Source organism: Eleutherodactylus coqui, chromosome 1 (assembly GCF_035609145.1).
Source record: "Eleutherodactylus coqui strain aEleCoq1 chromosome 1, aEleCoq1.hap1, whole genome shotgun sequence".
In the NCBI taxonomy this organism is placed as follows: Eukaryota; Metazoa; Chordata; class Amphibia; order Anura; family Eleutherodactylidae; genus Eleutherodactylus; species Eleutherodactylus coqui.
In genome coordinates this window covers 23,473,450-23,501,379 of record NC_089837.1, presented here as the reverse complement: position 1 = coordinate 23,501,379, position 27,930 = coordinate 23,473,450, and the positions used below count along the sequence as shown (strand labels likewise).

The window sequence follows — 27,930 nt, the reverse complement described above, 5'->3', positions numbered from 1 at the left end:
TCTGGCAGTCATGTGACCAGAACATAAATAAATGGTTTTACAAGACCTTTTCTGAGAAGTGATACACAGAATTTCCATGGATGCCTCTGCCACCTAGTGGTGGCTGGTAGTACTGCTGCCATAGGATACATTAGATGTGATTGCAGTATTGCAGTCTCCAGGCTGCCCTCTGGTGGCCTCTGGCTGTAGTGCAGCCTTACTCTGCTGCTGCCGCTGCTGGTACATTCCTTGCTGATGACTCAGGAGCTGCTGCACCGATAGGAGGCTCCATATATATATATGTGAGCATCTGCAGATCCTCGCACATCACACAGGTCTCCCAGCAGGTAAGGAAGGAGCTTCTTGCACCACTAACCAGAATGACAGGACATTATTAGGAGTTTAACCCTTGCAGAACCACTCTTAGATTTATGGTTCATATTGCCATGATTAGTAATACTGGAGGGCGAAATAATCAGCAGCTTTATGATGGGGACTTGTAACTTATGGATGTAGCAATGATGTATTCTGCAACAATGTATCATACCTGCAGCTGCCTGTCACTGATACATTGTATATACTGTATAATATGCAACACCACAGATAATGTACTAGATGTCACCTGCAGTCCTATGTAACACCACAGATAATGTAGTAGATGTCACCTGCAGTCCTATGTAACCCCACAGATAAGTGACAACTGAGTACAGACAATGTAGTAAATGTTACATAGAACTGCAGGTGACCCCACAGATAATGTAGTAGATGTCACCTGCAGTCCTATGTAACCCCACAGATAAGTGACAACTGAGTACAGACAATGTAGTAAATGTTGCATAGGACTGCAGGTGACCCCACAGATAATTTAGTAGATGTCACCTGCTGTCCTATGTAGCTCCACAGATAACATAGTGATAACTGAGTACAGATAATGTAGTACATGTCACCTGCAGTCCTATGTAACCCCACAGATAACACAGTGGTACAGATAATGTAGTAGATGTGACCTGCAGTCCTATGTAACCCCACAGATAACACAGTGATAACTGAGTACAGCTAATGTAGATGTCACCAGCAGTCCTATGTAACCCCACAGATAATGTTGCAGATGTGGCCTGCAGTCCTATGTAACCCCACAGATAGCACAGTGTTAACTGAGTACAGATAATGAAGTAGATATCTGCAGTCCTATGTAACCCTACAGATAATGTAGTATATGTGACCTGCAGTCCTATGTAACCCCACAGATAACAAAGTGATAACTGATTACAGATAATGTTGTAGATGTGAATTGCAGTCCTATGTAACCCCACAGATAACACAGTGATAACTGAGTACAGATAATGTAGTAGATGCCACCTGCAGTCCTATGTAACCCCACAGATAATGTTGTAGATGTCACCTGCAGTCCTATGTAACCCCACAGATAACACCGTGGTAAATGAGTACAGATAATGTAGTAGATGCCACCAGCAGTCCTATGTAATCCCACAGATAACACGGTGATAACTGAGTACAGATAATGTAGTAGATGTAATCGGCAGTCCTATGTAACCACACAGATAACACAATGATAACTGAGTACAGATTATGTTGTAGATGTCACATGCAGTTCTGTGTAACCCCACGGATAATGTTGTAGATGTCACCTGCAGTCCTATGTAACCCCACAGATAACACAATGATAACTGAGTACAGATAATGTTGTAGATGTCACCTGCAGTCCTATGTAACCCCACAGATAATACAGTGATAACTGAGTACAGATAATGTAGTAGATGTCATCTGAAGTCCTATGTAACCCAACAAATAACACATGTGACGAGGCAAATGTCAAACCCAGCTTTGCGGTGTTCACTTTCTTTCATTAAACAGTAATAACAGTGTGACGCTCACATATTTTAACTGTCCAAGTGTACATGATTTTTTTCTGAGGATGACCTCACTTACCGATCTCCAGCTTGTTCAGTGTGGTAATGTAAATGACGCATCTTTGGACATCTGTTCGGGGTATCACTATTTACAGAGCTGCATGATGATGTGAGTCCTTTGTAGCAGTCCCTCTAGCTGCCTGCTCTCTCGTTCCACTGTCCCTCTCTGACAGGCGCAGCATCTCCAGGACTGGTCTAGCATGGCTCCCTCAGACGACTCATCATTGCTCTCGCGGCTGTTCCTCTGTTTAGTACCACTGGAATTACACTCCAACTTGCTGCTCTCAGTCAGTGTCTGACTCCTATGATTGTAGCCAAGCCCATGCGCCTTTCTATCTTACCTAGACCTTCAGGCATCCCACCTGATCTCTGCAGCCAATCAGAAGAAATACGCAACTCTCTATAGAGAAAGACACAAAATGCAGTGATGTATAACAGGCAGTAGAGGTCGCCCTTTTACTATCCAAGGAAACATCATCTGGGCCCCTTAGAAGTCTAGAGGCCCATTTATACACAACGATTATTGCTTAAAACTCACTCAAAAGCTGTCTTTTGAGCGATATTCACTGTGTCTAAATGTGCCCATCTTTCACTGCTGAAAACCCTCCTTCAGCAGAACAGCTGATAAGCAGGACTGCACTCTGTGCTTTGCCTATGGAGAGCTGATTACAGCTGATAACATTGTTACAGTTCTCAGCTGTACAGTTCTCATTGTTCTCAGTAGGCCTTTGTCCTCTGTCCATGGTGCTGAATTCTCCATGGGGAGCCCATGGCTGAACAATGGAGCTAATTACAAAGCTCAGACCTCCTGCTGAGTCACAGTTCCCAGAAGCTCCTTTGTATGCAAATGACGCTAATAAAGTACTAATAGCAATTATTGCCTATAAAGCTGGGCTTACATGGGATGAATATTGGGCAAACGATGCCCGACACTCATCCCTGTGTGTTCTCCCTCCCGTGCTCCTGCACAGGAGCTAGTATTGCTGGCTTGCTCAAATTTCTCTCCTCTTGCTCCCCCGCCCCTCTCCATTGACATAGCACAGCAGCCGTTCAGTACGGAATAGCCGCTGGTTACATTGAACAATGAGCAATCAGCTCATCGTCCATCATTTATGCAGCATATCGCGCTGGATGATCAGGTGATCGCTCATCAGTCAGTGTAAATAGCAGCCGTTTAGTAGTGAATGGCCACTGTGTTAAATCAACAGAGAGGTGCCGGGGAGCGAGAGAAGAGAAATCTCCTGCAGCCTCCACACTGTGAGCCAGCGATACTAGCTTCCATGCAGGTGCACAGGAGCTAGCATGTGCGGATATTTTGAAAGATATTTGTGTGCAAGACCCCATTTATACTGAGAGATTATCACTCAAAAATCGCTCAAAGCACAGTCTGAGTGACCGTTTTGAACGATCATCTCTATATAGTCTATAGTTGCTAATTAGCTACTAAAGAGCTATGCAGGTGGGGCGGGACACTGCCGCTATTGGTCAGCGAACAATACAGCTGTTTTGCTTAAGCAGACAGCTGCATTTTTCTCCGTGCTTACAGCTCGCGTCCTGCTGTGAACTGCCAGTGGGACACGAGCTGAAAAAATATAAGTGCTGCCGACTGTGATAACAGCCTGCACCGCTGATAAGAGTTTATCACTCATTTCTAGAAAACTAGAATTGAGCGAGGAATGAATCGTGCACGAAAACTGCACAATGTCTGCACTTAGACACAACTGTTATCGCTCAAAAGACAGCTTTGAGTGAATTGTGAGCGTGAATCGTTGTGTCTAAATGGGCCTTAAGACACTTCTACAGCTGCTGTGATTGAGCAGTGCTAGCCCATCACATCAGCCTGTAGTGTCTTAGACAATATATAGTGTGCATCAGGTAGTCAAAGAAACAGTCCGGCCATATTTGTTTCTCCAGGCCCAGAGGGTCGCTTTAAATTACCCTAGAGATAAAAGTCCAAAGGCGTTAAAGGGGTTTTGCAGGCAGCGCCCACTCTCAGTGTTGGGGTACACTAGGTATAAGCAGAAGCCGCTGCTCCGACCCCTGTGTAGTGGCCGGTGCTTGTAATTGCAGGCTAGAATCTCAATTAAATCAATAGGAGCTGAACCTGCAATTACAAGCGCCCGCCACTACACAGGCATCGGAGAAGCGGCTTTGTTTAAGGACCCGGGTATTCAGTCTTTTTACTGCCCTTTATTTTTTCCTTCAGCTACCAAAATTATATTTTCTGCACTTTAATTTTTTTTTTTCACATTTTTTTCCCTGTTTTTTTTAGTTGGGGGGGGGGGGGGGGTTAAGCCCGGCGATCTCAACAGCCACCTACCTCTATGCCCAATCCAGCGCCCATCAACAGCGGCTATCTGTGTACATCAGTTAAATGGGTGTGTCCAGACTTATGCCTCACCCTTTCATTAATGATGGCTAGCCTAGCACTGCATAAGAAGCCTGCCAGGGGTAGCGGGTGCTCGGCTATCAGATAACAGCCTGGCATGGGCTCTAAAAAAGGCGACCAGAAAAACCTGCGAACCCCACCGTTTAACCCTTTACATGCCGCGGTCAGTGCAACTACAGCATAGTAGTGTATTAGAAGAATGATAAAAGATGCTGACATTCAAGTCCCCCAGTGGGACGAAAATAGAAAGCTAAATAAAAAGTAAAAAAAAATAATAAAAACTTTAAACCCCGCCTCTCCCCTTACTATGTGAACAAATAAATAAATCACGTGGCATCGCTGCGTTCATAACGACCCACAGAAAAAGTCAGTACTTTATTTAACCCACCCAGCGCAGGTCGGGAAAAAAATACAAAAAACATGCTGAGTATAGCCAATTCTGTGTATCTAGCCCTACAAAAAACGGAATAGTAAGTTATCACACAGATTAACAAATGGCGCCATTAAAAAGTACAAACCCTCCCAGCGCCGGAGACAAAAAAATAAAAATGTTCGGGGTCTTTGAATTCTGCATTAAAAATGATAGTTTTTTTTTAAAGTGTGAAAAAGTTGCAAAAAATCTACAGATCTGGTATTTATAAGTTGGGGCCCTTTTAGCGTTCATAAATTGTTGGATCGTGCGAATTCCAAGGATGATCGTTCAGTGTGAACGCGGCCGACAACTGATCGACCAATGAGAATTCATTCATTTTACGCAGTCGTTCGCAGGTTGTTTCGTGTAAACCGCGGTCGTTCAGTCTGTCACAGCCACCGCTACGGCGCCTGAACCGCCAGCGATCGAGTGAATGATGAAAAAATTGCGCATGTGAACTGGCAGCATTTTAAAGCTCTTCACACGGGCGTGTATTTGCCTGCGCATGCGTGTGGCGCTTTTGTGCACTAAATGATCCTTTTTACACGCATCGGCATATTTTACTGTATTTTGTACGTCCGCAGGACTTGTTCTTTTGCGTGCAGCATCTCCTGGCGTACTGCTCACACATGTACGCACCGCCACTGACTTCTAGCGGATCATTGGTGTGCAGGAAAAGAGAACATGCTGCCATTTTTTTTTGCGTGATGCAATTGCGAACACAGAATGCGCGCGTGTGAATGAAGCCATTGGGTTCTCTTTTCTGCGTATCGAGCACCCAGACGTGTGCGTCTGCCGCAGACCTCAGAGCGCGTTCATACGTAGCGGAAATTGTGGATTTGCAACAAGATTTGTAGCATTTCTGCATTAAAAACGGCGCCAAGTCGCACCGCTGCTACGGATTTTGACCCGGATGCCATCTTCCAGTGGCAACAGCGAGTAAAAGATGCTTAGCAAGTCCCCGCCCCTTTCTTCAGTAAGAGCGCCGCTCGCTGCAGCAGCCGCTATTGAGCGCTCCTCTACATCACCCGACCATCACCTGACCAGCGCTCGGTAGCGGGTGTTGCAGCGAGCGACGTTCCTCCTGAAGAAAGGGGCGGGGACTTGCTAAGCATCCTTGAGGGAGCATTCACATGAGCGAGTTCCTCGTGTTGCGAGATGCGCAAAACTTGCACTGAAATAAACGCCATTGTTTTTATTAGGTCTGTTTCTACTTGTGATATTTCTCCTGCAGCATGGCGGTCTGCGCCGGGGGCCGTACGCCAAAGGTTGGTGACTGTCGGACCCGTGAACCCTACTGCTGTACATTATATGCTTATTACAGTCCGCCTCTGATTGCGTTCTCACATTACAATCTCTGTGTCACCAGCCAAGGTCACCCGCAGCCTCCCGGGTGACATCTGGGGACAACAGCCCACCCCGCCTGTAGCAGGAGACACAAACAAGCCGGCTGCGGACCATCCTTAAAGGGCCAGTAACCCGAAAGGAACAAGAAGTCCCACAGCAAGACTAATAACAGGGAACACTAGCTGTAATCTCCTACAGTTAGCAGCTCTCCAGTATGAAGTGGCCGATAACAGAGAGTAATATTGTGGGCTCCTCTCCAGTTTGAGACAGCTAAGGCCACCTGCACACGAATCCGCCCCTGTGCCTGACTGCGCTACCTGTCTCTTTAATTCTTCACCTGTGCAGCGGGCATCGCACAAAGATTGAGCGTTCTGCGATTTTTCCTCTGTTCACGAAATTGCGATTCCTTTCGGCTCGTGTGCTATGGACGGTATTTGCTGTGGGACCGCGGTGCAGACGCCGGCCGCGGATTCCGCAGCGGATATCCATTTGTGTGCCGGCGGCCTCAAGCGCCTTTTATGTAATTGTGTACAAATTCGATTTTCTGCCCATAATGCGCTCAAATTTTTTGCACGAAAATCCGCTTGTGTGAAGCCGGCTGACGCTGGGTGTCCACGCTACATGTACCACATATATAACTCCATACCCAGGGGCTGCACAACCTCCTCGGGTGGACCAGCCAGATCATGCAGACATTAGCCACTTGGCTGACAACAGAGAGCAATAGATTGCACTAACCTATCCTGCCTCCAGATGGATAGAACTGCTGACTGGGAGAAGCAGTCAGCGCTCGTTCACGTAGATGGCTGCGAAAAACAGACCCATCTGACTGCTTCCGAACGTGCAACGCTCCTGCATGCTGAGACTTGTAGTTCTACAGCCGCTGTCTATCCTGTACCAGCACATTGGGAAGTATACGTCTGGTTTCTGTGACATCTTGGCACATTCCTTCCCTCTGACTCGTGGCTGATGTTCGTGTGGGGGCACGAGGACCCTCGGCGCGGGTTGTGGCTGAAATATTAACCAATACCTCGTATGCATCAGTGACCTGCAGAGCGGCTGTGAACCTCGGGGGGCCGGTGGGGCCGGTGGGGCACACCTGTGAGGTGCAGGCAGCCCGCCGGATAGACATATGGTGTCATTAGAAGGCTGTAAGATTGCGCTACAAGTACCATGTGGCCGGACACCCTCTGTGCAGGGGCAGTACTAACAGCCACCACCCTCAGTGTCAGGAAGGTGGTTCATCAGTACTTGCACTTGTAGTGCATTTGCATGCTGAGGGTTGTTGTACTTCTACCCGCCCCTCTATCCTGTGATTGTATGTGCGTGTGTCCCGCGTCTTTGCAGCGTACGTGCGGTTTTTATGTCCCTGCACCATCGGTTTGTCATCAAATACCTCATATAACATCCGCGTTCGCTGCTTCTTACAGCTGATTTGGTTCTGTTTACTGCCAATATCAGACACGCAGTTTTCTTCTCCGCGTGACGCTGTCTGCAGGGAAATATCTGAACCTGTTTACTTTAACCCTTTCCAATCCAATTTGGTTTCCTGGTTTTCCTAGGGGGCTTACTCTTTTTCTGCTGTTATACAACGGCGCTATCTGCTGGCTAAAGCCAGTACTGCATGAGGTGACACGTTGGATAGGCTCCGACAGCAGAGAGGCTGGCAATATACAGTAAGAGAACTCCGACGGACGTCTTCCAACATCGGAGCCGTACAGCCTTAAATCATAATGTCTTCAGAGGTCAGACAGTGGATTGGAAAGGGTTAAGGTCCGTATTCAGTAAAACATGTGGCACCACAAGGACAGAAGATCACCCGTGCGAACGGCGCCCAGTGTTCACTTAGACACGGAACGATTATCATTCAACTCGTCATTGTTCACTCCGTGTAAAAGGAGCCACGGCCTCTCCTTAGCCTGAAATGGCTGATACCAAAGAGCAATAGACTGTAAACTCTAGGTTTGATGAACCATGAAGTGTACTGAGGGGAATTCTCTCCTGCTGCTCAGATATAAAACCCATCTGGCCCTCCAGTCGTGGCCGCGGCGCCTCCTCAGGCAGTGATGAGCGGACTTTTCCGCCGCCGTACCAGTAAGCAGGTTACATAAGTTTCTGGGAAGCGCTTCCACAATCCGCAGCTGCTTCTCCCCCCCATGACATCACATAACCTGCAAAAGTATCAGCAGCGGGGAGTGATTACTTCCAGTGACTGGACCCGATGAGTCTGTTATGTCCCCATTCCCCCTGCTCTGCCAGTGTGCCAGTCTTTACTGTAGTTCTGACATTCTATTCACAGACTCCGGCTGTAGATGTGGTTGTTGCACCGACTCCTACTGAGCCGACGCTCCTTCTTTCATTCTCTTTTATGCTTTCTTACTTTTAGAGCTGGACTTCAGAGTCGGAGATGAAGTCGTTTGCACTCAACCTCTTCCCGGTGGTCATTCTGCTCAGTGTCAGTGAGGCGCTGCTTCCTCAAGAAAGCCTGAAGCGTGAGTATTCCTCACTCAGTGCTCATATAATAGCCATACAGTGCTCACATTATAGCATCGTAGGGTGCAGAGGGTTAATGCAGAGGTGCACAGTGGTCTGGGGTAACAAAGGGGTTAATGAAGGAATCCCTTGTGATCTAAGGCATTGATGGTTATTTTAGACATTCCTTGTAGTGACTGGTGTTAATGGAGATATCCGTGCAGGCCTAGGTCAGTACATGATGTTAACAGAGTCCTCCCTGGTGGTCTAGGGTAATGAAGGCATTAGTGGAGATACCTTAAATACTTTAGGACAATGAATGGGGTTAATGGAGATATCCTTGTTGGTCTAGGACAGCACATGGGGTTAATGGATTGATCGGTGGTGGTTTGGGCAGTACATAGGGATAATGGAGACATCCTTGGTGGTCTAGGGTAATGAAGGGGTTAATGAAAATCACCCTGGTGGTCTAAAACAGTAGATGGGGTAATGGATGCATCCCAGGTGATTTAGCATAGTGAATAGGATTCGTCGAGACATTCCTAACAGTCTAGGACAGTACATAGAGTTAAAGGAAACGCAGTTGGTCTAGGGCAGTATATGGGGTTAATGGAGACATCCCTGATGGTCTTGGGTAATGAAGGGCTTAATGGAAGTATCCCTGGTGGTCTAGGGCAGTGATGGGGTTAATAGACATTCCAGCAGTGTGATATTCCAGACAGTGAGAGGGAAGGGCACACAAGCATAGACGCCATGGGTCTTACCTGTGGTACTGTCTGTCCTCAGAGGGTTGTAGATAATGATATGCTCAGCTCTGCTACATCTCTACCACTGCAGAGATCTCAGAGGAGGGCAGTAAGTTCATCACCGTCCAGTTTGAGAATGCTCTGAACGGAGTGAGACAGATGAAGCTGCTCATGGACCAGACGGGCGAGGAGCACCAGGAGATCATGCGCTCCCTGGAGGAGACCAAGAGGCACAAGGAGGTCAGTACTCCCCGGCAGGTTCCTGATAGTCACAGCAGCACAGAGGATCTCAGGAGGGGATTGCGCTGACTGTGCGGGAGGTCATAAGAAAGTAAGGAGAGCACTCCCAGCAGCACAGAGGATGTCAGGAGGGGACTGCGCTGACTGTGAGGGAGAAGACAAGCTGTGAGTTACATAGCAGAAAGAACCGGGTCCCACAGCAGCACAGAGTATTTCAGCAGATCGATGTGCTGATCTTGTGGTTTGCAGCGATCCGGCGGTGACATCACTGGACTCCTTTTATGTTGTTTCCAGGAGGCCCTTAAAGACGCCCTAGAATCCGAGCAGCAGCTTTCAGATACGCAGGAAGTCTGCAACGAAACTGTCCTGGCGCTGTGGGAGGAGTGTAAACCCTGCCTAAAGCACAGCTGTGTCCGCTTCTACTCCAAGACCTGCCGGAGCGGCTCGGGGCTGGTCGGTCGCCAGGTATGTAGCCGAGCCGGTGAGTGGGAAGCTTACGGTCTTCCATAAGTTTGCATTATCTTTGTTTAGAGATACACCAATGAAACAGGTAAATGACATACTCCGCTCGGCTACGTTTGCGTTTTGACACATAAATCTGCGTTTTCTAAACGTGAGGCGCAGGTTGTCAGTCTGCGGTCCTGTAACATAACTGAACAGGGGAATGAAATGGAGGCCACAGGACCCCTTTGTCATATTACAGGTGGGACTTGTAACTATATTTGGCGCCACAGACTCTGCCTGTATATTACGCAGGACTATTCCTAATTTAATAATATTACTAGCTGATATACCCGGCTTCGCCCGAGTTAAATTGGTACTGGTGTTTATCTGGTGTTCACACAGAAAATCTTATGAAGTCGTAGTTACTTTAGAGATACTGAGGAAAAACATATGTTCACAATTTTGCATAGTTCTCTGCGTTACCCAGGAAACACCACGGGAGGTAACCATGCAACGTTTCCTTCATATAAAATGACATCAGGAAGTGAGAGAATTAGATTACGTACATAAAATTTGGACGCTAATTCTTTTGCGCATAGAATTGAATAATCGAGTTGGGACCCATTAGCTTTTCCTATTTATGACATAATCAATGCTCGTGCCAAATTTCCCGTTTCTATGACATTGGGAAGTGATTGATTTAGATTACGTACGTTAAATTTTGACGCCAATTCTTTTGCGCTAGAATTGAATAATCGAGTTGGGACCCAATTTCTTTTCCTATTTTGGAGATAATCTATGCTTGCGCCAAATTTCATGTTTCTACGACATCGGGAAGTTGGAGAACTTTTGGCGAGTCAGTCAGTCAGTGAGTCAGTCAGTGAGTCAGTGAGTCAGTGAGGGCTTTCAGCTTTATATATATATAGACTAGCTGATATACCCGGCTTCGCCCGAGATAATTTGGTACTGGTGTTTATCTGGTGTTCACACGGAAAATCTTATGAAGTTGTGGTTACTTTAGAGATACTGAGGAAAAACATATGTTCACCATTTTACATAGTTCTCTGCATTACCCAGGAAACACCACGGGAGGTAACCATGCGACGTTTCCTTCATATTAAATGAAAAATTAAAAAGATTTCTGAAAAACAAATAAGAAAATAATTGAATTTTAAAAGGAAATAATAATTCCTCGTTAAAACTAAAAAGGTCATTTTTTGTTGTAAATAACAAATATGAATGTAAAATACTAAACTTAGGAATCTAACTCTCAACATAGGTAAGGTTAAAAGAAACATAACACACAGATCAGATAGATTCCTCTCAGTGTATAGGCAGATAGGAGAGAGATTTATCTCAGACTGTATGTGATAATGTCACCCCACAGAATGTCCAGCTCACACGCTGCTCATAACACACAGATCAGATAGATTCCTCTCAGTGTATAGGCAGATAGGAGAGAGATTTATCTCAGACTGTATGTGATAATGTCACCCCACAGAATGTCCACCTCACACGCTGCTCATAACAAACAGATCAGATAGATTCCTCTCAGTGTATAGGCAGATAGGAGAGAGATTTATCTCAGATTGTATGTGAAAATGTCACCCCGCAGAATGTGCCACCCCTCACACACTGCTCATAACACACATATCAGATAGATTCCTCTCAGTGTATAGGCAGATAGAGGAGAGATTTATCTCAGACTGTATGTGAAAATTTCCCTCCACAGAATGTGCCACCTCACACACGCTGCTCATAACACACAGATCAGATAGATTCCTCTCAGTGTACAGGCAGATCGGGGAGAGATTTATCTCAGACTGTATGTGAAAATTTCCCTCCACAGAATGTCCACCTCTCACACGCTGCTCATAACACACATATCAGATAGATTCCTCTCAGTGTATAGACAGATAGGAGAGAGATTTATCTCAGATTGTATGTGAAAATATTACCCCACAGAATGTGCCACCTCTCACACGCTGCTCATAACACAGATCAGATAGATTCCTCTCAGTGTATAGGCAGATAGGAGAGAGATTTATCTCAGACTGTATGTGAAAATGTCACCCCACAGAATGTCTGCCTCTCACACGCTGCTCATAACACACAGATCAGATAGATTCCTCTCAGTGTATAGTCAGATAGGGGAGAGATTTATCTCAGACTGTATGTGAAAATGTCACCCCACCGAATGTGCCACATCTCACACACCTCATTTTTACCCTGAAAGGTAACACCCCTTTTTATTCAGATTTCCTACCCAGACAGAAGGTTGCAGCCCCTTTTTATACTTAAAGGCATACTCCATCCCAGCAGTCCATGTCCACTTCCTTTTGTACCTTACAGCCTTTCAATACATACAACAGTCAGTTTTATTCCTGTCACTGTATACTCATATTTCTAAATGCATTTTGTTTTGCTGAGAAGATAACTCATATATTGCGTGGTACAGATATGTTATTAGTTACATAACATAGGAATGGTCATGCCAAATTTCAAGTTTGTGCAGTACAGATGTGTGTTATTAGTTACATTACATAAGGGGTCACTTACTTTTATGCGTAGGATTAAATAATCAAGTTGCAACCCTTTAAATTTCCAATATTTAGTACGCAAAGAATGGTCATGGCAAATTTCACATTTGTGCAGTAAAAATTTGTGTAATTATTTGTTGCATCGGGAAGTGAGAGAATTAGATTCCGTACATAAAATGTGGACGCTAATTCTTTAGCGCTTACAATTGAATAATGGAGTTGGGACCCATTAGCTCTTCCTATTTATGACATAATCAATGCTCACGCCAAATTTCATGTTTCTACGACATTGGGAAGTGAGAGAATTAGATTCCGTACGATAAATTTGGACGCTAATTCTTTTTCGCTTAGAATTGAATAATCGAGTTGGGACCCATTAGCTTTCCCTATTTATGACATAATCAATGCTCGTGCCAAATAGATAGATAGAACACTATAATTTTGAAGAGCCACAGAGGGGAAAATGTAACTTTGTTGGGCCACAGAAGGGGCACTATTATCTTGAGGGTCACAGAGGGTGCACTATAACTTTTTTTTTTTTTTAAATCCAAATTTTATTGAATTTTTAATATAGGGTGCATAACAAGGTGTACAATGGTAGGTCCGTGACCGTAGTATCCTACGAACAAGCAACAAAATTTGCAGCATATAACCACAGGGCTTGAACCAACCCTTATACATACATGCAATCAAAACTCGACGGACTTATAGACAAACAAAGACATACCACAGAGGGGGGGGGAGGGGAAGCGGAAGGGTGGACAGGGGGGGGGGGGTATGTAATATAGCTGTGGTCTGTGCTGGGGTTGCACTCCTTGCTGCTTGCTACGCGCCTCGCGTCGAATATCTAAGCCGAGACCCCTCACTCCTACCTCTCCGTGCGTGGGGGATTAGCAGGAGAGCTCCTGGCGTATCATGCGCCATAAGCCCCAGATTTCGAGAAATTTCACATGGGAGCCGTTAGACCAGCTGGAGAGTTCCTCCAAGTTGCAAGTCCGGTCCATTCTATCCCTCCACTGAGAGAAGAGGGGAGGAGACCTCTGTAGCCACAGAGAGGGAATAAGAGCCTTGGCTCCATCTATTGCATGAGCTAATAGTCTGTGCCTCAGAGGGTTAAAGTCCCCAGAGGGCCTCCACAAGAACATCACCTCTGGAGTCAAAATAAAGTTGGGCAAGATTCTTTTTAGCGCAGCCGCTATTTCCTGCCAGAAGGTCGACAGGAGAGGACAGGACCACCAGATATGAAGATATGAGCCCACATCCCTTTCGCATCTCCAACATTTGCTGTCAGGCGTAAGTTTGTGGTCGGCCAGCCACTGCGGGGTCCTATACCAGCGGACTAGTAGCTTGTAGTGGGCTTCTTGATTAATGATGCACGATGAGAGCCCATAAGCGAGCTTTAGGATTAGTTGCGTGTCCGACGAGGATAAGGTTATATTAAGTTCTTTCTCCCAGGAGGAGATGAACGCGGGCTTATAAGGGGGGGCAGGTGGGAAGCAAAGCTTGCGTAGAATAGCGATTCTTCCAGCGGACGCGGGGTTGGACCCTATTGCCTTCTCAAAGGCTGTGAGGGGTCTTGTGGATGTAAAGGTTTTTTTAAAGTCTTTAATTGTTCCTGCAATTTGGGCTCGCTGTAGAAAAGGCAGGGTTCGGTCGGGTAATAAAGACTCCACTGTCTCCCCAGGGTTTAGATGGGACAAGGACTGGAGCTCTCCAATGGTCTTGTTACTTAATTTTTGCCATAGCCTAATCGAGCAAGGATCCTGTGGGATGCCCAACAAGGCGGGAAGAGAACATAGTGGGGAGATTGGAGAGGGGATAGGCGCAAGTACCTCGACTCGAGAGTCCCAGGCCTCGCAGGGGCCCCTCAGGAGTACATTGAAATTCCTATTTCTGTAGGTAGCTTTTTTAGGGTACCACAAGGTCTCCAACAGTGTTGGGCCATACATGGCCGAGATCATCCGGAACAGGAAGGGGTCTCCCGTTGGTCCGGACAGCCTCAACCAGCAACTAATGTGTGATGCGACGTAGAAGTCGGAGATGCACGGCAGGCCCATCCCCCCCTCTTCTCTTCTCTTTATCAGCAGGCTGTACGGAAGCCTGGAACCCCTTTGTCTCCAAATATACTGGCTGAACATCTTACGGAGGGTATTGAAAAAATTTGCGGGTAGGTGGATCGGGAGCGACCGGATCTGATAGAGGATGATTGGGAGTATATAAGATTTGATTATGTTTCTCCTGCCGAACCAGGAAATGTAGGGGAGATCATAATTGTGTAGCAGAGCTTTGATTTTGGAAATTAAGGGTGGGAAGTTGGCTGTGAAGAGATCCTCTGCCTTCTTTGTCAACTTAACACCCAAAAAGTCTATTGCTGTGTTGGACCAGGAGAACGGGGAGTCCGACATCAGACTCGTACAGCGCGCCTTTGAGATCGAGACATTGAGGACCGTCGATTTATTAAAACTTATTTTGAAGTTTGATATCTTCCCAAACCGTTCCAGGCATGTGGTGAGTCTGATAAGACCCGTCTCTGGGTTGGTGATGAGAAAGATGATATCATCCGCAAAAGCGGCTGCAGACAGAGACCGGTCTCCTATTGTAAGTCCCCGTATCTCCTGATCCAACCTAATGGACTGGAGAAAGGGCTCCAAGGCCAGGATGAACAGGGAAGGGGATAGAGGGCAGCCTTGGCGTGTGCCATTTTTTATTTCAAAAGGGGGGGAAAGGATGTTATTTATTTTTAATCTAGCAAAAGGTTCGGCATATAGGGAGAAAATGGCCTCTACAAAGGAGGGTGGGAAGTTAAAGTTGAGAAGGACCGATTTCATATATTGCCAGTCAACTCTATCAAATGCCTTTTCGGCATCGGTGCTTACTAAGGCGAGTGGAATTCTGTTAGTGTGGGCATAGTGCATAGCGTGGAGAATACGAATACAATTGTCCCTCCCCTCCCTACCCTTCACAAACCCGGCCTGCTCCCTCTCCACCAGATGAGGGATGTGGGCCTCCATACGCCTAGCGAGGAGTTTGGCCCATAGTTTGGCATCAAGATTAATTAGGGAAATGGGACGGTAGCTGCCGCACACCTCCGCGTCTTTGTTTTCTTTCAGGATTAGCGTGATGTGGGCCTCCTGACTTTGTCTCGGGAGGGCGCCACCTACTAGCAGGGCATTGAACAACTCTGTGAGGCGCGGCACCAGCGTGGGGCGAAACGATTTATAATAAATGAGGGGCAAGCCGTCTGGGCCAGGGCTTTTGCCCGGGGGGGAAGAATTCAGGATCTCCTCCACCTCCGTTTCCGTGACCGGGGTCAAGAGTTGGTTGGCTATTTCTGGGTCTATTTTGGGAAGAGAGAGCTTTTTTAGGAATTCTTTTATTTGTTTGTCGGATTTATCCACTTCATTTTGGTCACGATGTGGGCGTAAATTGTAGAGTTGGGAGTAGAAGTGTTGAAATTCGGCCGCGATGTCTTGGGAGGAGGTGACATGGGTCCCTAGCTGGGTTTTTATTGAGTCGATTTGATTCCTGGTGCGGGCTTTTTTTATCATGGCGGTCATATACTTGCTACCCCTATTCCCTTGGGCAAATGCAATATGTTTAAGATATAAACACTTTTTATTAAATCTTTTTTCTAGGCAAATATTTAATTCCTTTCTGGTGTCCGCAAGTTTGGATAGGTTTTCTTTAGTGACGGAAAGTTTAGTGGTGTATTCCAATTTAGCTACACGCTTTAGGAGGGCATCAATTTCTTTTTGTTGACTTTTCTTTTTCCTCGCTCCAAGGGCTATCAGGATGCCCCTGATAAACGCTTTGTGCGTTTCCCATACCACCGGGACCGATTGATCACCGCCCCCGTTAAGCTCAAAAAATTCTTTTAGCTGTTTGGAGATCTCAGATTTGTCATCCTCGGAGTCAAGGAGAGAGGTGTTCAACCTCCAACTCCACTCCCGTGGGGAATTACTTAAGGGACTGAGGTCAACGTGAAGCGGTGCGTGGTCGGACACAGTGGTGGTGGCGATAGAGGAGTCCACCAGCCCCGGGAGAAAGGAGGAGGCTATGAGGAAGTAATCTAACCTCTGGAAAGAGGCGTGGACATGTGAGAAGTAAGTGAAATCCTTAGTAGTGGGTGAGCATTGACGCCAGGCGTCGATCAAGCCCAACTCCGAGATGCATCTCTGTAGGCGTCTCAGTTTTGGGTGAGATATTTGGGAGCGCCCGACTGACGAGTCCAGCAGGGGGTTTAATGTCAAGTTCAGGTCCCCTCCCAGGATGATAGGGCCCACCGCGAATTCCCTAAGGATTTCTAACTGGCCCAGCAACCAAGTTACTTGGTTGGAGTTAGGGGTGTACAGGTTGGCGAGGGTAATCTGAAAATTATTTAGGCGTCCTCTCAGAAAGATGGCCCTGCCCTCCCCGTCTGTGTGCTGAGCCTCACATTTGAATGTGGTGGATCTGTGAAACAATATGGAGACTCCTTTTGAGGCAGATGTCGGGTGGGGGTTGTGGAAGCCCTGGGGGAACTGTCCACCCGGTAAAGAGAGGCACTTACCCTCCTTGAAGTGGGTCTCTTGAAGGAAGGCGATCTTGGTGCCGTACCTTCTCAAGAGTTGCGCTACATTGTGTCGTTTGAAAGGCGAATTCAACCCTCTAACGTTAAACGAAGATAGGCGGAGGCGGTCATCTGACGCTGGAAGCGGAGGAGGCATCGTTCAACCAAAGAGTGCGCTACTGTAGCTGAAGAAATCAAAATGCACAGTAAGACACCAGGTAAAATCACGATACGGGGTGTGGGGGGTGTGGACGGCGGAGGTTGGGAGTTAGGAGATAAACACTAAGGGAAGGTGAGAGACACAGAAGGGAGTTAACACTAAGATGAATAACACAAAAATTAAAGATATAAAGACCAATTTGTCCTAGGACGGTCAGTGGGGGCGATGTGCAGAACGGTGCCCACCCCGAGCCCGAGTACTGGAGCTCGCGGATAATAGGCGGAGACCGCGGTGCACAGAGCCTGCCCTGGACGACTCCTGAGGACCATTTGAAGAGAAAAAGAAAAGAGCTCTTAAAGCCAGCAATGCGCAGCGAACTTGCATTGATACAGGAAAAGAGAGAAGAGGGGGGGGGGTAGGTCAGGAGAGGGAATGGGAGCAAATCAAGGAAAACATTGATGCAACCGTCGGCTGGCATTCCTTGGAGACAGCAACGGGTTCCTCCGCGATGTGCCAGCCGTCCCCAAGCAGGAGAGATCAGCAGAACCAGACCCAAAGTTCCAACACGGACCCTTGATGGGCCCAAACACGAACAGTCCAACAACGTGGCAGCGGTCTTGGTTTCGCGGAACCGGGGGCATGGCTGGAGCAAAATCTAAGCCCGGTCCATGTCCGGGTAGAAACGTTTCCTCAGTCTCCTGCTGGGGTGGGGTCGCGACTCTTTTTCTTCTTATTTTTTGGTGATTTTGCCGGGGGGGCTGAACTCCAAGCAGAAGCAGAAGGCAGCTTTGGGAGTCTTGGCAAGTCCGGCAAAGGGAGCCAACATGGCAGGTCCATCGGCTCCACCTCCAGAAACTGCCAACAAGCTTGGAGGTCCTCTGGGTCGCGAATATTCAGTCGCCGCCCCTTATGGGAGATGCCAAGGCCAAAAGGAAACAGCCAGGCATATTTAATCCCCCTCTCTCTCAGGACATCAAGTAATGGACGGAGAAGGCGACGCTTGGCGAGGGTAGACGGGGCCAGGTCCTGGAAGATCTGTATAGAGGCGTCTACGTATTTCAGATCCCTGTGACTTCTAGCCGCTCTCAAGATAGCAAAAGCGTCCTGGAACGAGAGGACTTTGCAGATGACGTCTCTTGGGGGGTCAGAACTCGCAGGGGGGGGTCTGAGGGCTCTATGGACCCTTTCGATCGTGATAGGAGCTGCCCTCTCCGGACCAAGAAGTAGTGCAAAGATTTCTTTAGCTACCTTGTGGAGGCACTCCGCAGCCCATGACTCCGGGAGCCCCTTGATGCGAACGTTGGAGCGCCTGTTTCTATTTTCTAAGTCCTCCTGCATCAAGAGGGCTCTGTTGATGTGATCATGATGTGCGCGCAGGGTTCGCTCTACCTCTGTGGCGTGGGCAACAATAGCGGAGGAGGAAGACTCCAGGTCCTCCACTCTTCTCCCCAGGAGCTTAATATCCTCTTTAATCTCACCCAGTTCTATCATGATGGGGCTCAGGGCTTTCATTATGAGGTCTTTCATGAAGCCTCTGGATACTGCCTCTCCATCCTCACTGTCCGATGCAGCCCCCTCCTCCTTACTGAGAGTTGCAGCCGATAGCTGTGCCGGCGCCATCTTTGCTGGGAACAGCGGAGCGCTGGGACTCTTCTCCTTCAGATAGCGCTGCATATCTGATTGTCCTCTGCTCCCCCGCGGCGTCCCTGCAGGCTCCGGTCCTCTCTCCCTCCCGACTCTTCTCATTTTCGCGCTGCTGGCAGCTGCTAGCGGTCCTATAGCGGAGTTCTGCCGCAGGAGCTAACCTCTCACACGGCCATTCTCCTCAGCGGCCAGGCTCCGCCCCCCGGTGCACTATAACTTTGACTGGGACAAAGGAGCATTCGTGATTTCTAGTTCTTTGTCGGGCCACAGAGGTGGCACTATTGCTTTGGGGACCATAAATGGGCAATTATTGCTTTGAGGGCAACAAATGGGCTACTATTAATTTTTGGGGTAATAGAGGGAGAACAATTACCTTATGGGACCACTGAGGGCCCACTGTTCCTTTTTTGCTGGGCTAAAGAGCGCACTCTTACATTATAGGGCCACAGGGGGGCATTATTACTTTGTGAGGCCAAAGAATGGACACTTATACCAAATGAAGTCAGAGTATGCACTAATACTGATTGGAGTTATAGATGGGGCACTGCTACTAATTGGGACCCTATTATTCAGTTATTACCCCAACTTCTCAGTTTTACTATAGGGCCTCGTGAGTTCTAAATATACTTCTATCTGCAGTGCCTGCTAGTGGTTCTAAAACGTACTGCAGCTTTTTCTTAGCCTAAGCATTCACAGTCCCTCCTATAATGTAGATTGACCAGAATTCCCGCCCATCAGTCAGATAAGTACTCCAATGTTTTCTGCATTCCACAGTTTGAAGACTTCCTGAACAGATCGTCTCCATTTTCCATTTTCTTCAATGGAGAGAAGGTGGATGCTCTGACCAAGCAGGACGAGCAGCAGCACATGGCACTGGAGGACCTGGAGGATGGCTACAGCATCGTGGAGGACAGTGTGGATGAGCTCTTCCGAGACAGTATTAAAGCCTATGCCAACATGAAGCCCTTCGTCACCAGTCCTTTCGAGGGTGCATTCAATGTGCCCATGTGGAATCCATTCCCTTTCGAGGGACTCCACTTCCCCTCCTCTAAACAGTCCCGCAGGGAGAGGTCCACTCTTTTTGACCCATTTTTTCCAGGCAACTTTGAGTCTCTTTTTGAAGCTGCAAAGAAGATAATGGAGAGACACCACCAGCTCGCCCAACAGGCCACCGAGGGCCGAGGTGAGTGTTACACTCTCATAGAGACTTCTAACCCACTAATCACCCAGACAGGGGTCCTCAGAGGACCTGCAGCAGCTAAACACTACTTCAGCAGCAGCGGCACAAATCTGCTACTTAGCTACAATGTATCAGTCTGGAATGCAGGATGTTCAGCTCACAGAGCATTGTCTAGACCAGCGTTCCCCAACTCCAGTCCTCAGGGACCGCCTACAGGTCATGTTTTCAGGATTTCCTCATGTTGCACAGGTGATGTAATTATTGTCAGCGCCTCAGACATTGCAACAGGGGTTCTTAGCATAGGATATCCTGAAAACATGATCTGTTTGTGGTCCCTGAGGACTGGAGTTGGGGACCCCTGGTCTAGTCCACATACAATTGTATCCACTTCTCAGCTCAGAGCAGGACTAGCTATATACAATGTATCAGTCTGGAGTACTGGCTGTTTAGCTCACAGAGCATTGTCTAGAACAGATACTATTGTATCCACTAAGGGCAGGACTAGCTATATACAATGTATCAGTCTGGAGTACTGGCTGTTTAGCTCACAGAGCATTGTCTAAACCAGATACTATTGTGTCCACTAAGGGCAGGACTAGCTATATACAATGTATCAGTCTGGTGTTCAGGGTGTTGGGCTCACAGAGCATTGTCTAGACCAGTTACTATTGTATCCACTAAGGGCAGGACTAGCTATATACAATGTATCAGTCTGGTGTTCAGGGTGTTGGGCTCACAGAGCATTGTCTAGACCAGATACTATTGTATCCACTAAGGGCAGGACTAGCTATATACAATGTATCAGTCTGGTGTTCAGGGTGTTGGGCTCACAGAGCATTGTCTAGACCAGATACTATTGTATCCACTAAGGGCAGGACTAGCTATATACAATGTATCAGTCTGGTGTTCAGGGTGTTGGGCTCACAGAGCATTGTCTAGACCAGATACTATTGTATCCACTAAGGGCAGGACTAGCTATATACAATGTATCAGTCTGGTGTTCAGGGTGTTGGGCTCACAGAGCATTGTCTAGACCAGATACTATTGTATCCACTAAGGGCAGGACTAGCTATATACAATGTATCAGTCTGGTGTTCAGGGTGTTGGGCTCACAGAGCATTGTCTAGACCAGATACTATTGTGTCCACTGAGGACAAGGACTTGTTATGTACATGTTTACTGCCTTTGGATGAAAGTAGCCTTGTTCACATTCAATCACAGCAAGCAGAGATCTTAAAAATGATATAGAATAGAAACAAAGGATATTAAAAAGTTGTAGAACTTCTCATATACAGAGATTACATAGAAGCGGTAACCTCTCTAAGCTACAGCATTTATTACACTCACTGATCTGTGAATCGATTTTCCTTTATGATCAGAGAATTCAACAGATGGCAAAGTGGTGTGCCGGGAGCTGCGGAGGAACTCTGCCGGCTGCCTGAAGATGAAGGAGAAGTGTGACAAGTGCAAGGAGATTCTGGCAATTGGTAAGGACCAAAGTGGAACTTGCAGGGCTAAGATGGTGATGATGATGGTGGCATGGATGACGTGGATGATGATGTAGTGCAGGGGTGACAAACCTTTTGGTGCCTCTGAGCCACATTGGAAGCACAGCTGTCTTGATTCACATGAAATGCGATGAATTTCGCAAATGGATTTTGCCTATTGAAAAAGCTAATTCTGGATCCACGCAGAAAGCCACAGATTTTGCTGCAGTTTTTAAGAGGCAGAATTCCAACGTACCTTTATGGTTCAAATAATCAATTAATGCCCACGTGAGGCAGAGGGCGATGGCTTCTAAATGAATACTGCTGTGGCGGTTCACTAACTACTGTCTGCAGCGGGCCGCCCGCTTAGTAGTTCACTCACAGTACTGCCTCCGGCCTAGCTGCGGCCCCAGAGAGAATTAGAGGGCGGCAGGAAGAGGTGGCACTAACAGCACTGGGCAGCTTGCCGCTGCGCCACTGAGAACGTCCCAACGCCTGTAGGCCAGCAGCGTATCAGGTCATCAGTGTGGCCTGGAGGCGGGACTAATAAGTACTGGACCAATAAGAGGGCTCGCTGATTTAGATTCGGCCAGCACTGGTAGATCTGTAGATGATGTGGATGATAGAAGATGATGGAAGTGATGGAAACTTGATCCACCATATGTGATGATTTGGACGTCGATTGATTTAAGAGGTCGGCCTGATGATAAAGTATGATGTTGACGATGAATGATGGACAATGTGGAATGACATTGATGATGAGGATGGTAGGGATTAAAGGGGGATCCTCAACATTTATAGCAGTATATAGCTCTCTCCATTCACTGCTTGGAAGCCACCGAGACAGCCAAGCAGCACCCTATAAAATACTCCAAAAAAAAGTTGGTAAAGATGGGGTTAATGAATGTGACAATGAGAAAGTGGATGATGATGATGATAGCTGTGATTATGTATAATTGTTAGTGAGAATGAGGCTGCTCAGAATATGATGCTGATGGAGGTTGAACGCTGATGACATAATGGTGGCTGAAGAGGGTGCAAAAATGTTGGTGATGATGAAAAAGCTGGAACGTCCTAAAGATGATGAACGTCTCTTCCGCTATTCAGACTGCGGCGGTAAAGCGCAAATACAAGGGAAACTTAAGGAGAAGTTTGAGGAATCCATCCGCATAGCTGAGAAGTTCACCAAGCAGTACGACGACTTACTGCAGCGGTTCCACAACAAGATGCTGAACGCTACCAATGTGTTAGAAGACCTAAGTACGGAGTTCGGATGGGTATCCCGCCTCGCCAACCTCACCCAGAATGACAAGAACGGGATATTCCAAGTATCTACAGTGAGTGCAAAAGTTACTACAACCACAATGAGCGGAAAACTGCAAATAAATCAAATCAAAAGGAACTTGTCACATTGAAACTTCATGTGACAGAAGAGGAGGAGGGGGGGGGGGGGGGAGGAGCGGGACCGAGAGGAGGAGAAGGAGGGGAGGGGGAGCGGGAGGAGCCGACTGATATGTTACACTGGGGGGAAAAGAATCAGTATAATGTACTTTATTCATTTTTATAAGTCTACTTGGCTCCTCATGCTCTACATAGGGGGCAGTATTATAGTAGTTATATTCTTGTACATAGGGGGCAGTATTATAGTAGTTATATTCTTGTACATAGGGAGCAGTATTATAGTAGTTATATTCTTGTACATAGGGGGAAGTATTATAGTAGTTATATTCTTGCACATAGGGGGCAGTATTATAGTAGTTATATTCTTGTACATAGGGGGCAGTATTATAGTAGTTATATCCTTGTACATAGGGGGCAGTATTATAGTAGTTATATCCTTGTACATAGGGGGCAGTATTATAGTAGTTATATTCTTGTACATAGGAGCAGTATTATAGTAGTTATATTCTTGTACATAGGGGGCAGTATTATAGTAGTTATATTCTTGTACATAGGAGCAGTATTATAGTAGTTATATTCTTGTACATAGGGGGAAGTATTATAGTAGTTATATCCTTGTACATAGGGGGCAGTATTATAGTAGTTATATCCTTGTACATAGGAGCAGTATTATAGTAGTTATATTCTTGTACATAGGGGGCAGTATTATAGTAGTTATATTCTTGTACATAGGAGCAGTATTATAGTAGTTATATTCTTGTACATAGGGGGAAGTATTATAGTAGTTATATTCTTGCACATAGGGGGCAGTATTATAGTAGTAATATTCTTGTACATAGGAGGCAGTATTATAGTAGTTATATTCTTGTACATAGGGGGCAGTATTATAGCAGTTATATCCTTGTACATAGGGGGCAGTATTATAGTAGTTATATCCTTGTACATAGGGGGCAGTATTATAGTAGTTATATTCTTGTACATAGGGGGCAGTATTATAATAGTTATATCCTTGTACATAGGGGGCAGTATTATAGTAGTTATATTCTTGTACATAGGGGGCAGTATTATAGTAGTTATATTCTTGTACATAGGGGGCAGTAATATAGTAGTTATTTTCTTGTACATAGGGGCAGTATTATAGTAGTTATATTCTTGTACATAGGAGGCAGTATTATAGTAGTTATATTCTTGTACATAGGGAGCAGTATTATAGTAGTTATATTCCTGTACATAGGGGGCACTGTTATAGTAGTTATATTCTTGTACATAGGGGGGCAGTATTATAGTAGTTATATTCTTGTACATAGAAGGCAGTATTATAGTAGTTATATTCTTGTATATCGGGAGCAGTATTATAGTAGTTATATTCTTGCACATAGGGGGCAGTATTATAGTAGTTATATTCTTGTACATAGAAGGCAGTATTATAGTAGTTATATCCTTGTACATAGGGAGCAGTATTATAGTAGTTATATTCTTGTACATAGGAGGCAGTATTATAGTAGTTATATTCTTGTATATAGGAGCAGTATTATAGTAGTTATATTCTTGTACATAGGGGGCAGTATTATAGAAGCTATATTCTTGTACACAGGGAGCAGTATTATAGTAGTTATATTCTTGTACATAGGGGGCAGTATTATAGTAGTTATATCCTTGTACATAGGGGGCAGTATTATAGTAGTTATATCCTTGTACATAGGGGGCAGTATTATAGTAGTTATATTCTTGTACATAGGGGGCAGTATTATAATAGTTATATCCTTGTACATAGGGGGCAGTATTATAGTAGTTATATTCTTGTACATAGGGGGCAGTATTATAGTAGTTATATTCTTGTACATAGGGGGCAGTAATATAGTAGTTATTTTCTTGTACATAGGGGCAGTATTATAGTAGTTATATTCTTGTACATAGGAGGCAGTATTATAGTAGTTATATTCTTGTACATAGGGAGCAGTATTATAGTAGTTATATTCCTGTACATAGGGGGCACTGTTATAGTAGTTATATTCTTGTACATAGGGGGGCAGTATTATAGTAGTTATATTCTTGTACATAGAAGGCAGTATTATAGTAGTTATATTCTTGTATATCGGGAGCAGTATTATAGTAGTTATATTCTTGCACATAGGGGGCAGTATTATAGTAGTTATATTCTTGTACATAGAAGGCAGTATTATAGTAGTTATATCCTTGTACATAGGGAGCAGTATTATAGTAGTTATATTCTTGTACATAGGAGGCAGTATTATAGTAGTTATATTCTTGTACATAGGGGGCAGTATAGTAGTTATACTCTTGTACATAGGGAGCAGTATTATAGTAGTTATGTTATTGTACATAGGGAGCAGTATTATAGTAGTTATATTCTTGTACATAGGAGGCAGTATTATAGTAGTTGTATTCTTGTACATAGGGGGCAGTATTATAGTAGTAATACTCTTGTACATAGGGGGCAGTATTATAGTAGTTATATTCTTGTACATAGGGGGCAGTATTATAGTAGTCATATTCTTGTTCATAGGATGCAGTATAGTAGTTATATTCTTGTACATAGGGGGCAGTATTATAGTAGTTCTATTCTTGTACATAGGGGGCAGTATTATAGTAGTTATATTCTTGTACATAGGAGCAGTATTATAGAAGTTATATTCTTGTACATAGGGGCAGTATTATAGTAGTTATATTCTTGTACATTGTTGGCAGTATTATAGTAGTTATATTCTTGTACACAGGAGGCCGTATTATAGTAGTTATATTATTGTACATAGGGAGCAGTATTATAGTAGTTATATTCTTGTACATAGGGAGCAGTATTATAGTAGTTATATTATTGTACATAGAGGGCAGTATTATAGTAGTTATATTCCTGTACATAGGGGGCAGTATTATAGTAGTTATATTCCTGTATATAGGGGGCACTGTTATAGTAGTTATATTCTTGTACATAGGGGGGCAGTATTATAGCAGTTATATTCTTGTACATAGAAGGCAGTATTATAGTAGTTATATTCTTGTACATAGGGGGCAGTATTATAGTAGTTATATTCTTGTACATAGAAGGCAGTATTATAGTAGTTATATCCTTGTACATAGGGAGCAGTATTATAGTAGTTATATTCTTGTACATAGGAGGCAGTATTATAGTAGTTATAGTCTTGTACATAGGAGGCAGTATTATAGTAGTTATATTCTTGTACATAGGAGCAGTATTATAGTAGTTATATTCTTGTACATAGGGGGCAGTATTATAGTAGTTATATTCTTGTACATAGGGGGCAGTATTATAGTAGTTATATTCTTGTACATAGGAGGCAGTATTATAGTAGTTATATTCTTGTACATAGGGGGCAGTATTATAGTAGTTATATTCTTGTACATAGGAGGCAGTATTATAGTAGTTATATTCTTGTACATAGGAGCAGTATTATAGTAGTTATATTCTTGTACATAGGGGGCAGTATTATAGTAGTTATATTCTTGTACATAGTAGCAGTATTATAGTAGTTATATTCTTGTACATAGGGGGCAGTATTATAGTAGTTATATTCTGGTACATAGGAGGCAGTATTATAGTAGTTATATTCTCGTACATAGGAGGCAGTATTATAGTAGTTATATTCTTGTACATAGGGGGCAGTATTATAGTAGTTATATTCTTGTACATAGGGAGCAGTATTATAGTAGTTATATTCTTGTACATAGGAGCAGTATTATAGTAGTTATATTCTTGTACAAAGGGGACAGTATTAGAGTAGTTATATTCTTGTACATAGGGGGCAGTATTATAGTAGTTATATTCTTGTACATAGGGGGGCAGTATTATAGTAGTTATATTCTTGTACATAGGGGGCAGTATTATAGTAGTTATATTCTTGTACATAGGGGGCAGTATTATAGTAGTTATATTCTTGTACATAGGGAGCAGTATTATAGTAGTTATATTCTTGTACATAGGAGCAGTATTATAGTAGTTATATTCTTGTACAAAGGGGACAGTATTATAGTAGTTATATTCCTGTACATAGGGGGCAGTATTATAGTAGTTATATTCTTGTACATAGGGGGCAGTATTATAGTAGTTATAGTCTTGTACATAGGAGGCAGTATTATAGTAGTTATATTCTTGTACATAGGAGCAGTATTATAGTAGTTATATTCTTGTACATAGGGGGCAGTATTATAGTCGTTATAATCTTGTACATAGGGGGCAGTATTATAGTAGTTATATTCTTGTACATAGGAGCAGTATTATAGTAGTTATATTCTTGTACATAGGGGACAGTATTATAGTAGTTATATTCTTGTACATAGGGGGCAGTATTATAGTAGTTATATTCTTGTACATAGCGGGCACTGTTATAGTAGTAGTATTATTGTTACACAGGATATGCCAGGATGTACAAGATGATGTAATATATTTTCCACTTTCCAGGCACATTCTAGTACTGGAGGGGAACAATCTGAAACTACTGTAACAGTGAATCTTTTTGACTCTGAGCCCTTTACTTTCACTGTGCCTGGCAAGATCGGTATGGAGGATCCAAAATTTGCAGAGCTTGTAGCTGAGGAAGCTTTGAAGAGATTCAAGAAAGAAGTCATGTAAGATTTATTGCATGGTTGCGAAATATGTCATTTCCAATATGCAGCAGAGATGATGTAATAAATTGTTAACTTGCAGGAAATACTGATAATGTCTTTACTTATTGATCCCTTGCTTCTCGTCTGCAGTGAGGCCGTCTGATTGGACGCAATGGGCTGAATAGCCGCTTGTTGCCACAACGCTCCGTTACAGCCAGAACGCTCTGAATCCCAGTAGATCTCAGCCTTTACTGTTCCAGACCTCGGATGATCCCGGGATTGTCATCTATGTAACTCTCCATGGCCGGCGCTAACTCCCAGTCTAACTGCTGTCACACTATTAATACTACTGGTTTAATGTTTGCTGCTTTTTGTAGGGACCAAAAATGTAAAAAAATATAATAAAGAACCTTTAATGTTTGAGG

General features: G+C 44.9%; 1 protein-coding gene across 1 annotated transcript; it reads left to right on the top strand.

Annotated features, from left to right (window-relative positions):
• The first annotated feature begins 239 nt into the window (after positions 1–239).
• On the top strand, positions 240–27,930 carry CLU (clusterin). The gene is made up of 9 exons (XM_066594619.1): positions 240–326; positions 8,445–8,550; positions 9,368–9,516; positions 9,811–9,981; positions 19,628–20,036; positions 21,413–21,520; positions 22,628–22,857; positions 27,360–27,526; positions 27,656–27,930. The coding sequence occupies exons 2-9, from the start codon at positions 8,466–8,468 to the stop codon at positions 27,666–27,668; spliced, it is 1,332 nt and encodes a 443-aa protein (XP_066450716.1). The 5' UTR covers positions 240–326; positions 8,445–8,465; the 3' UTR covers positions 27,669–27,930.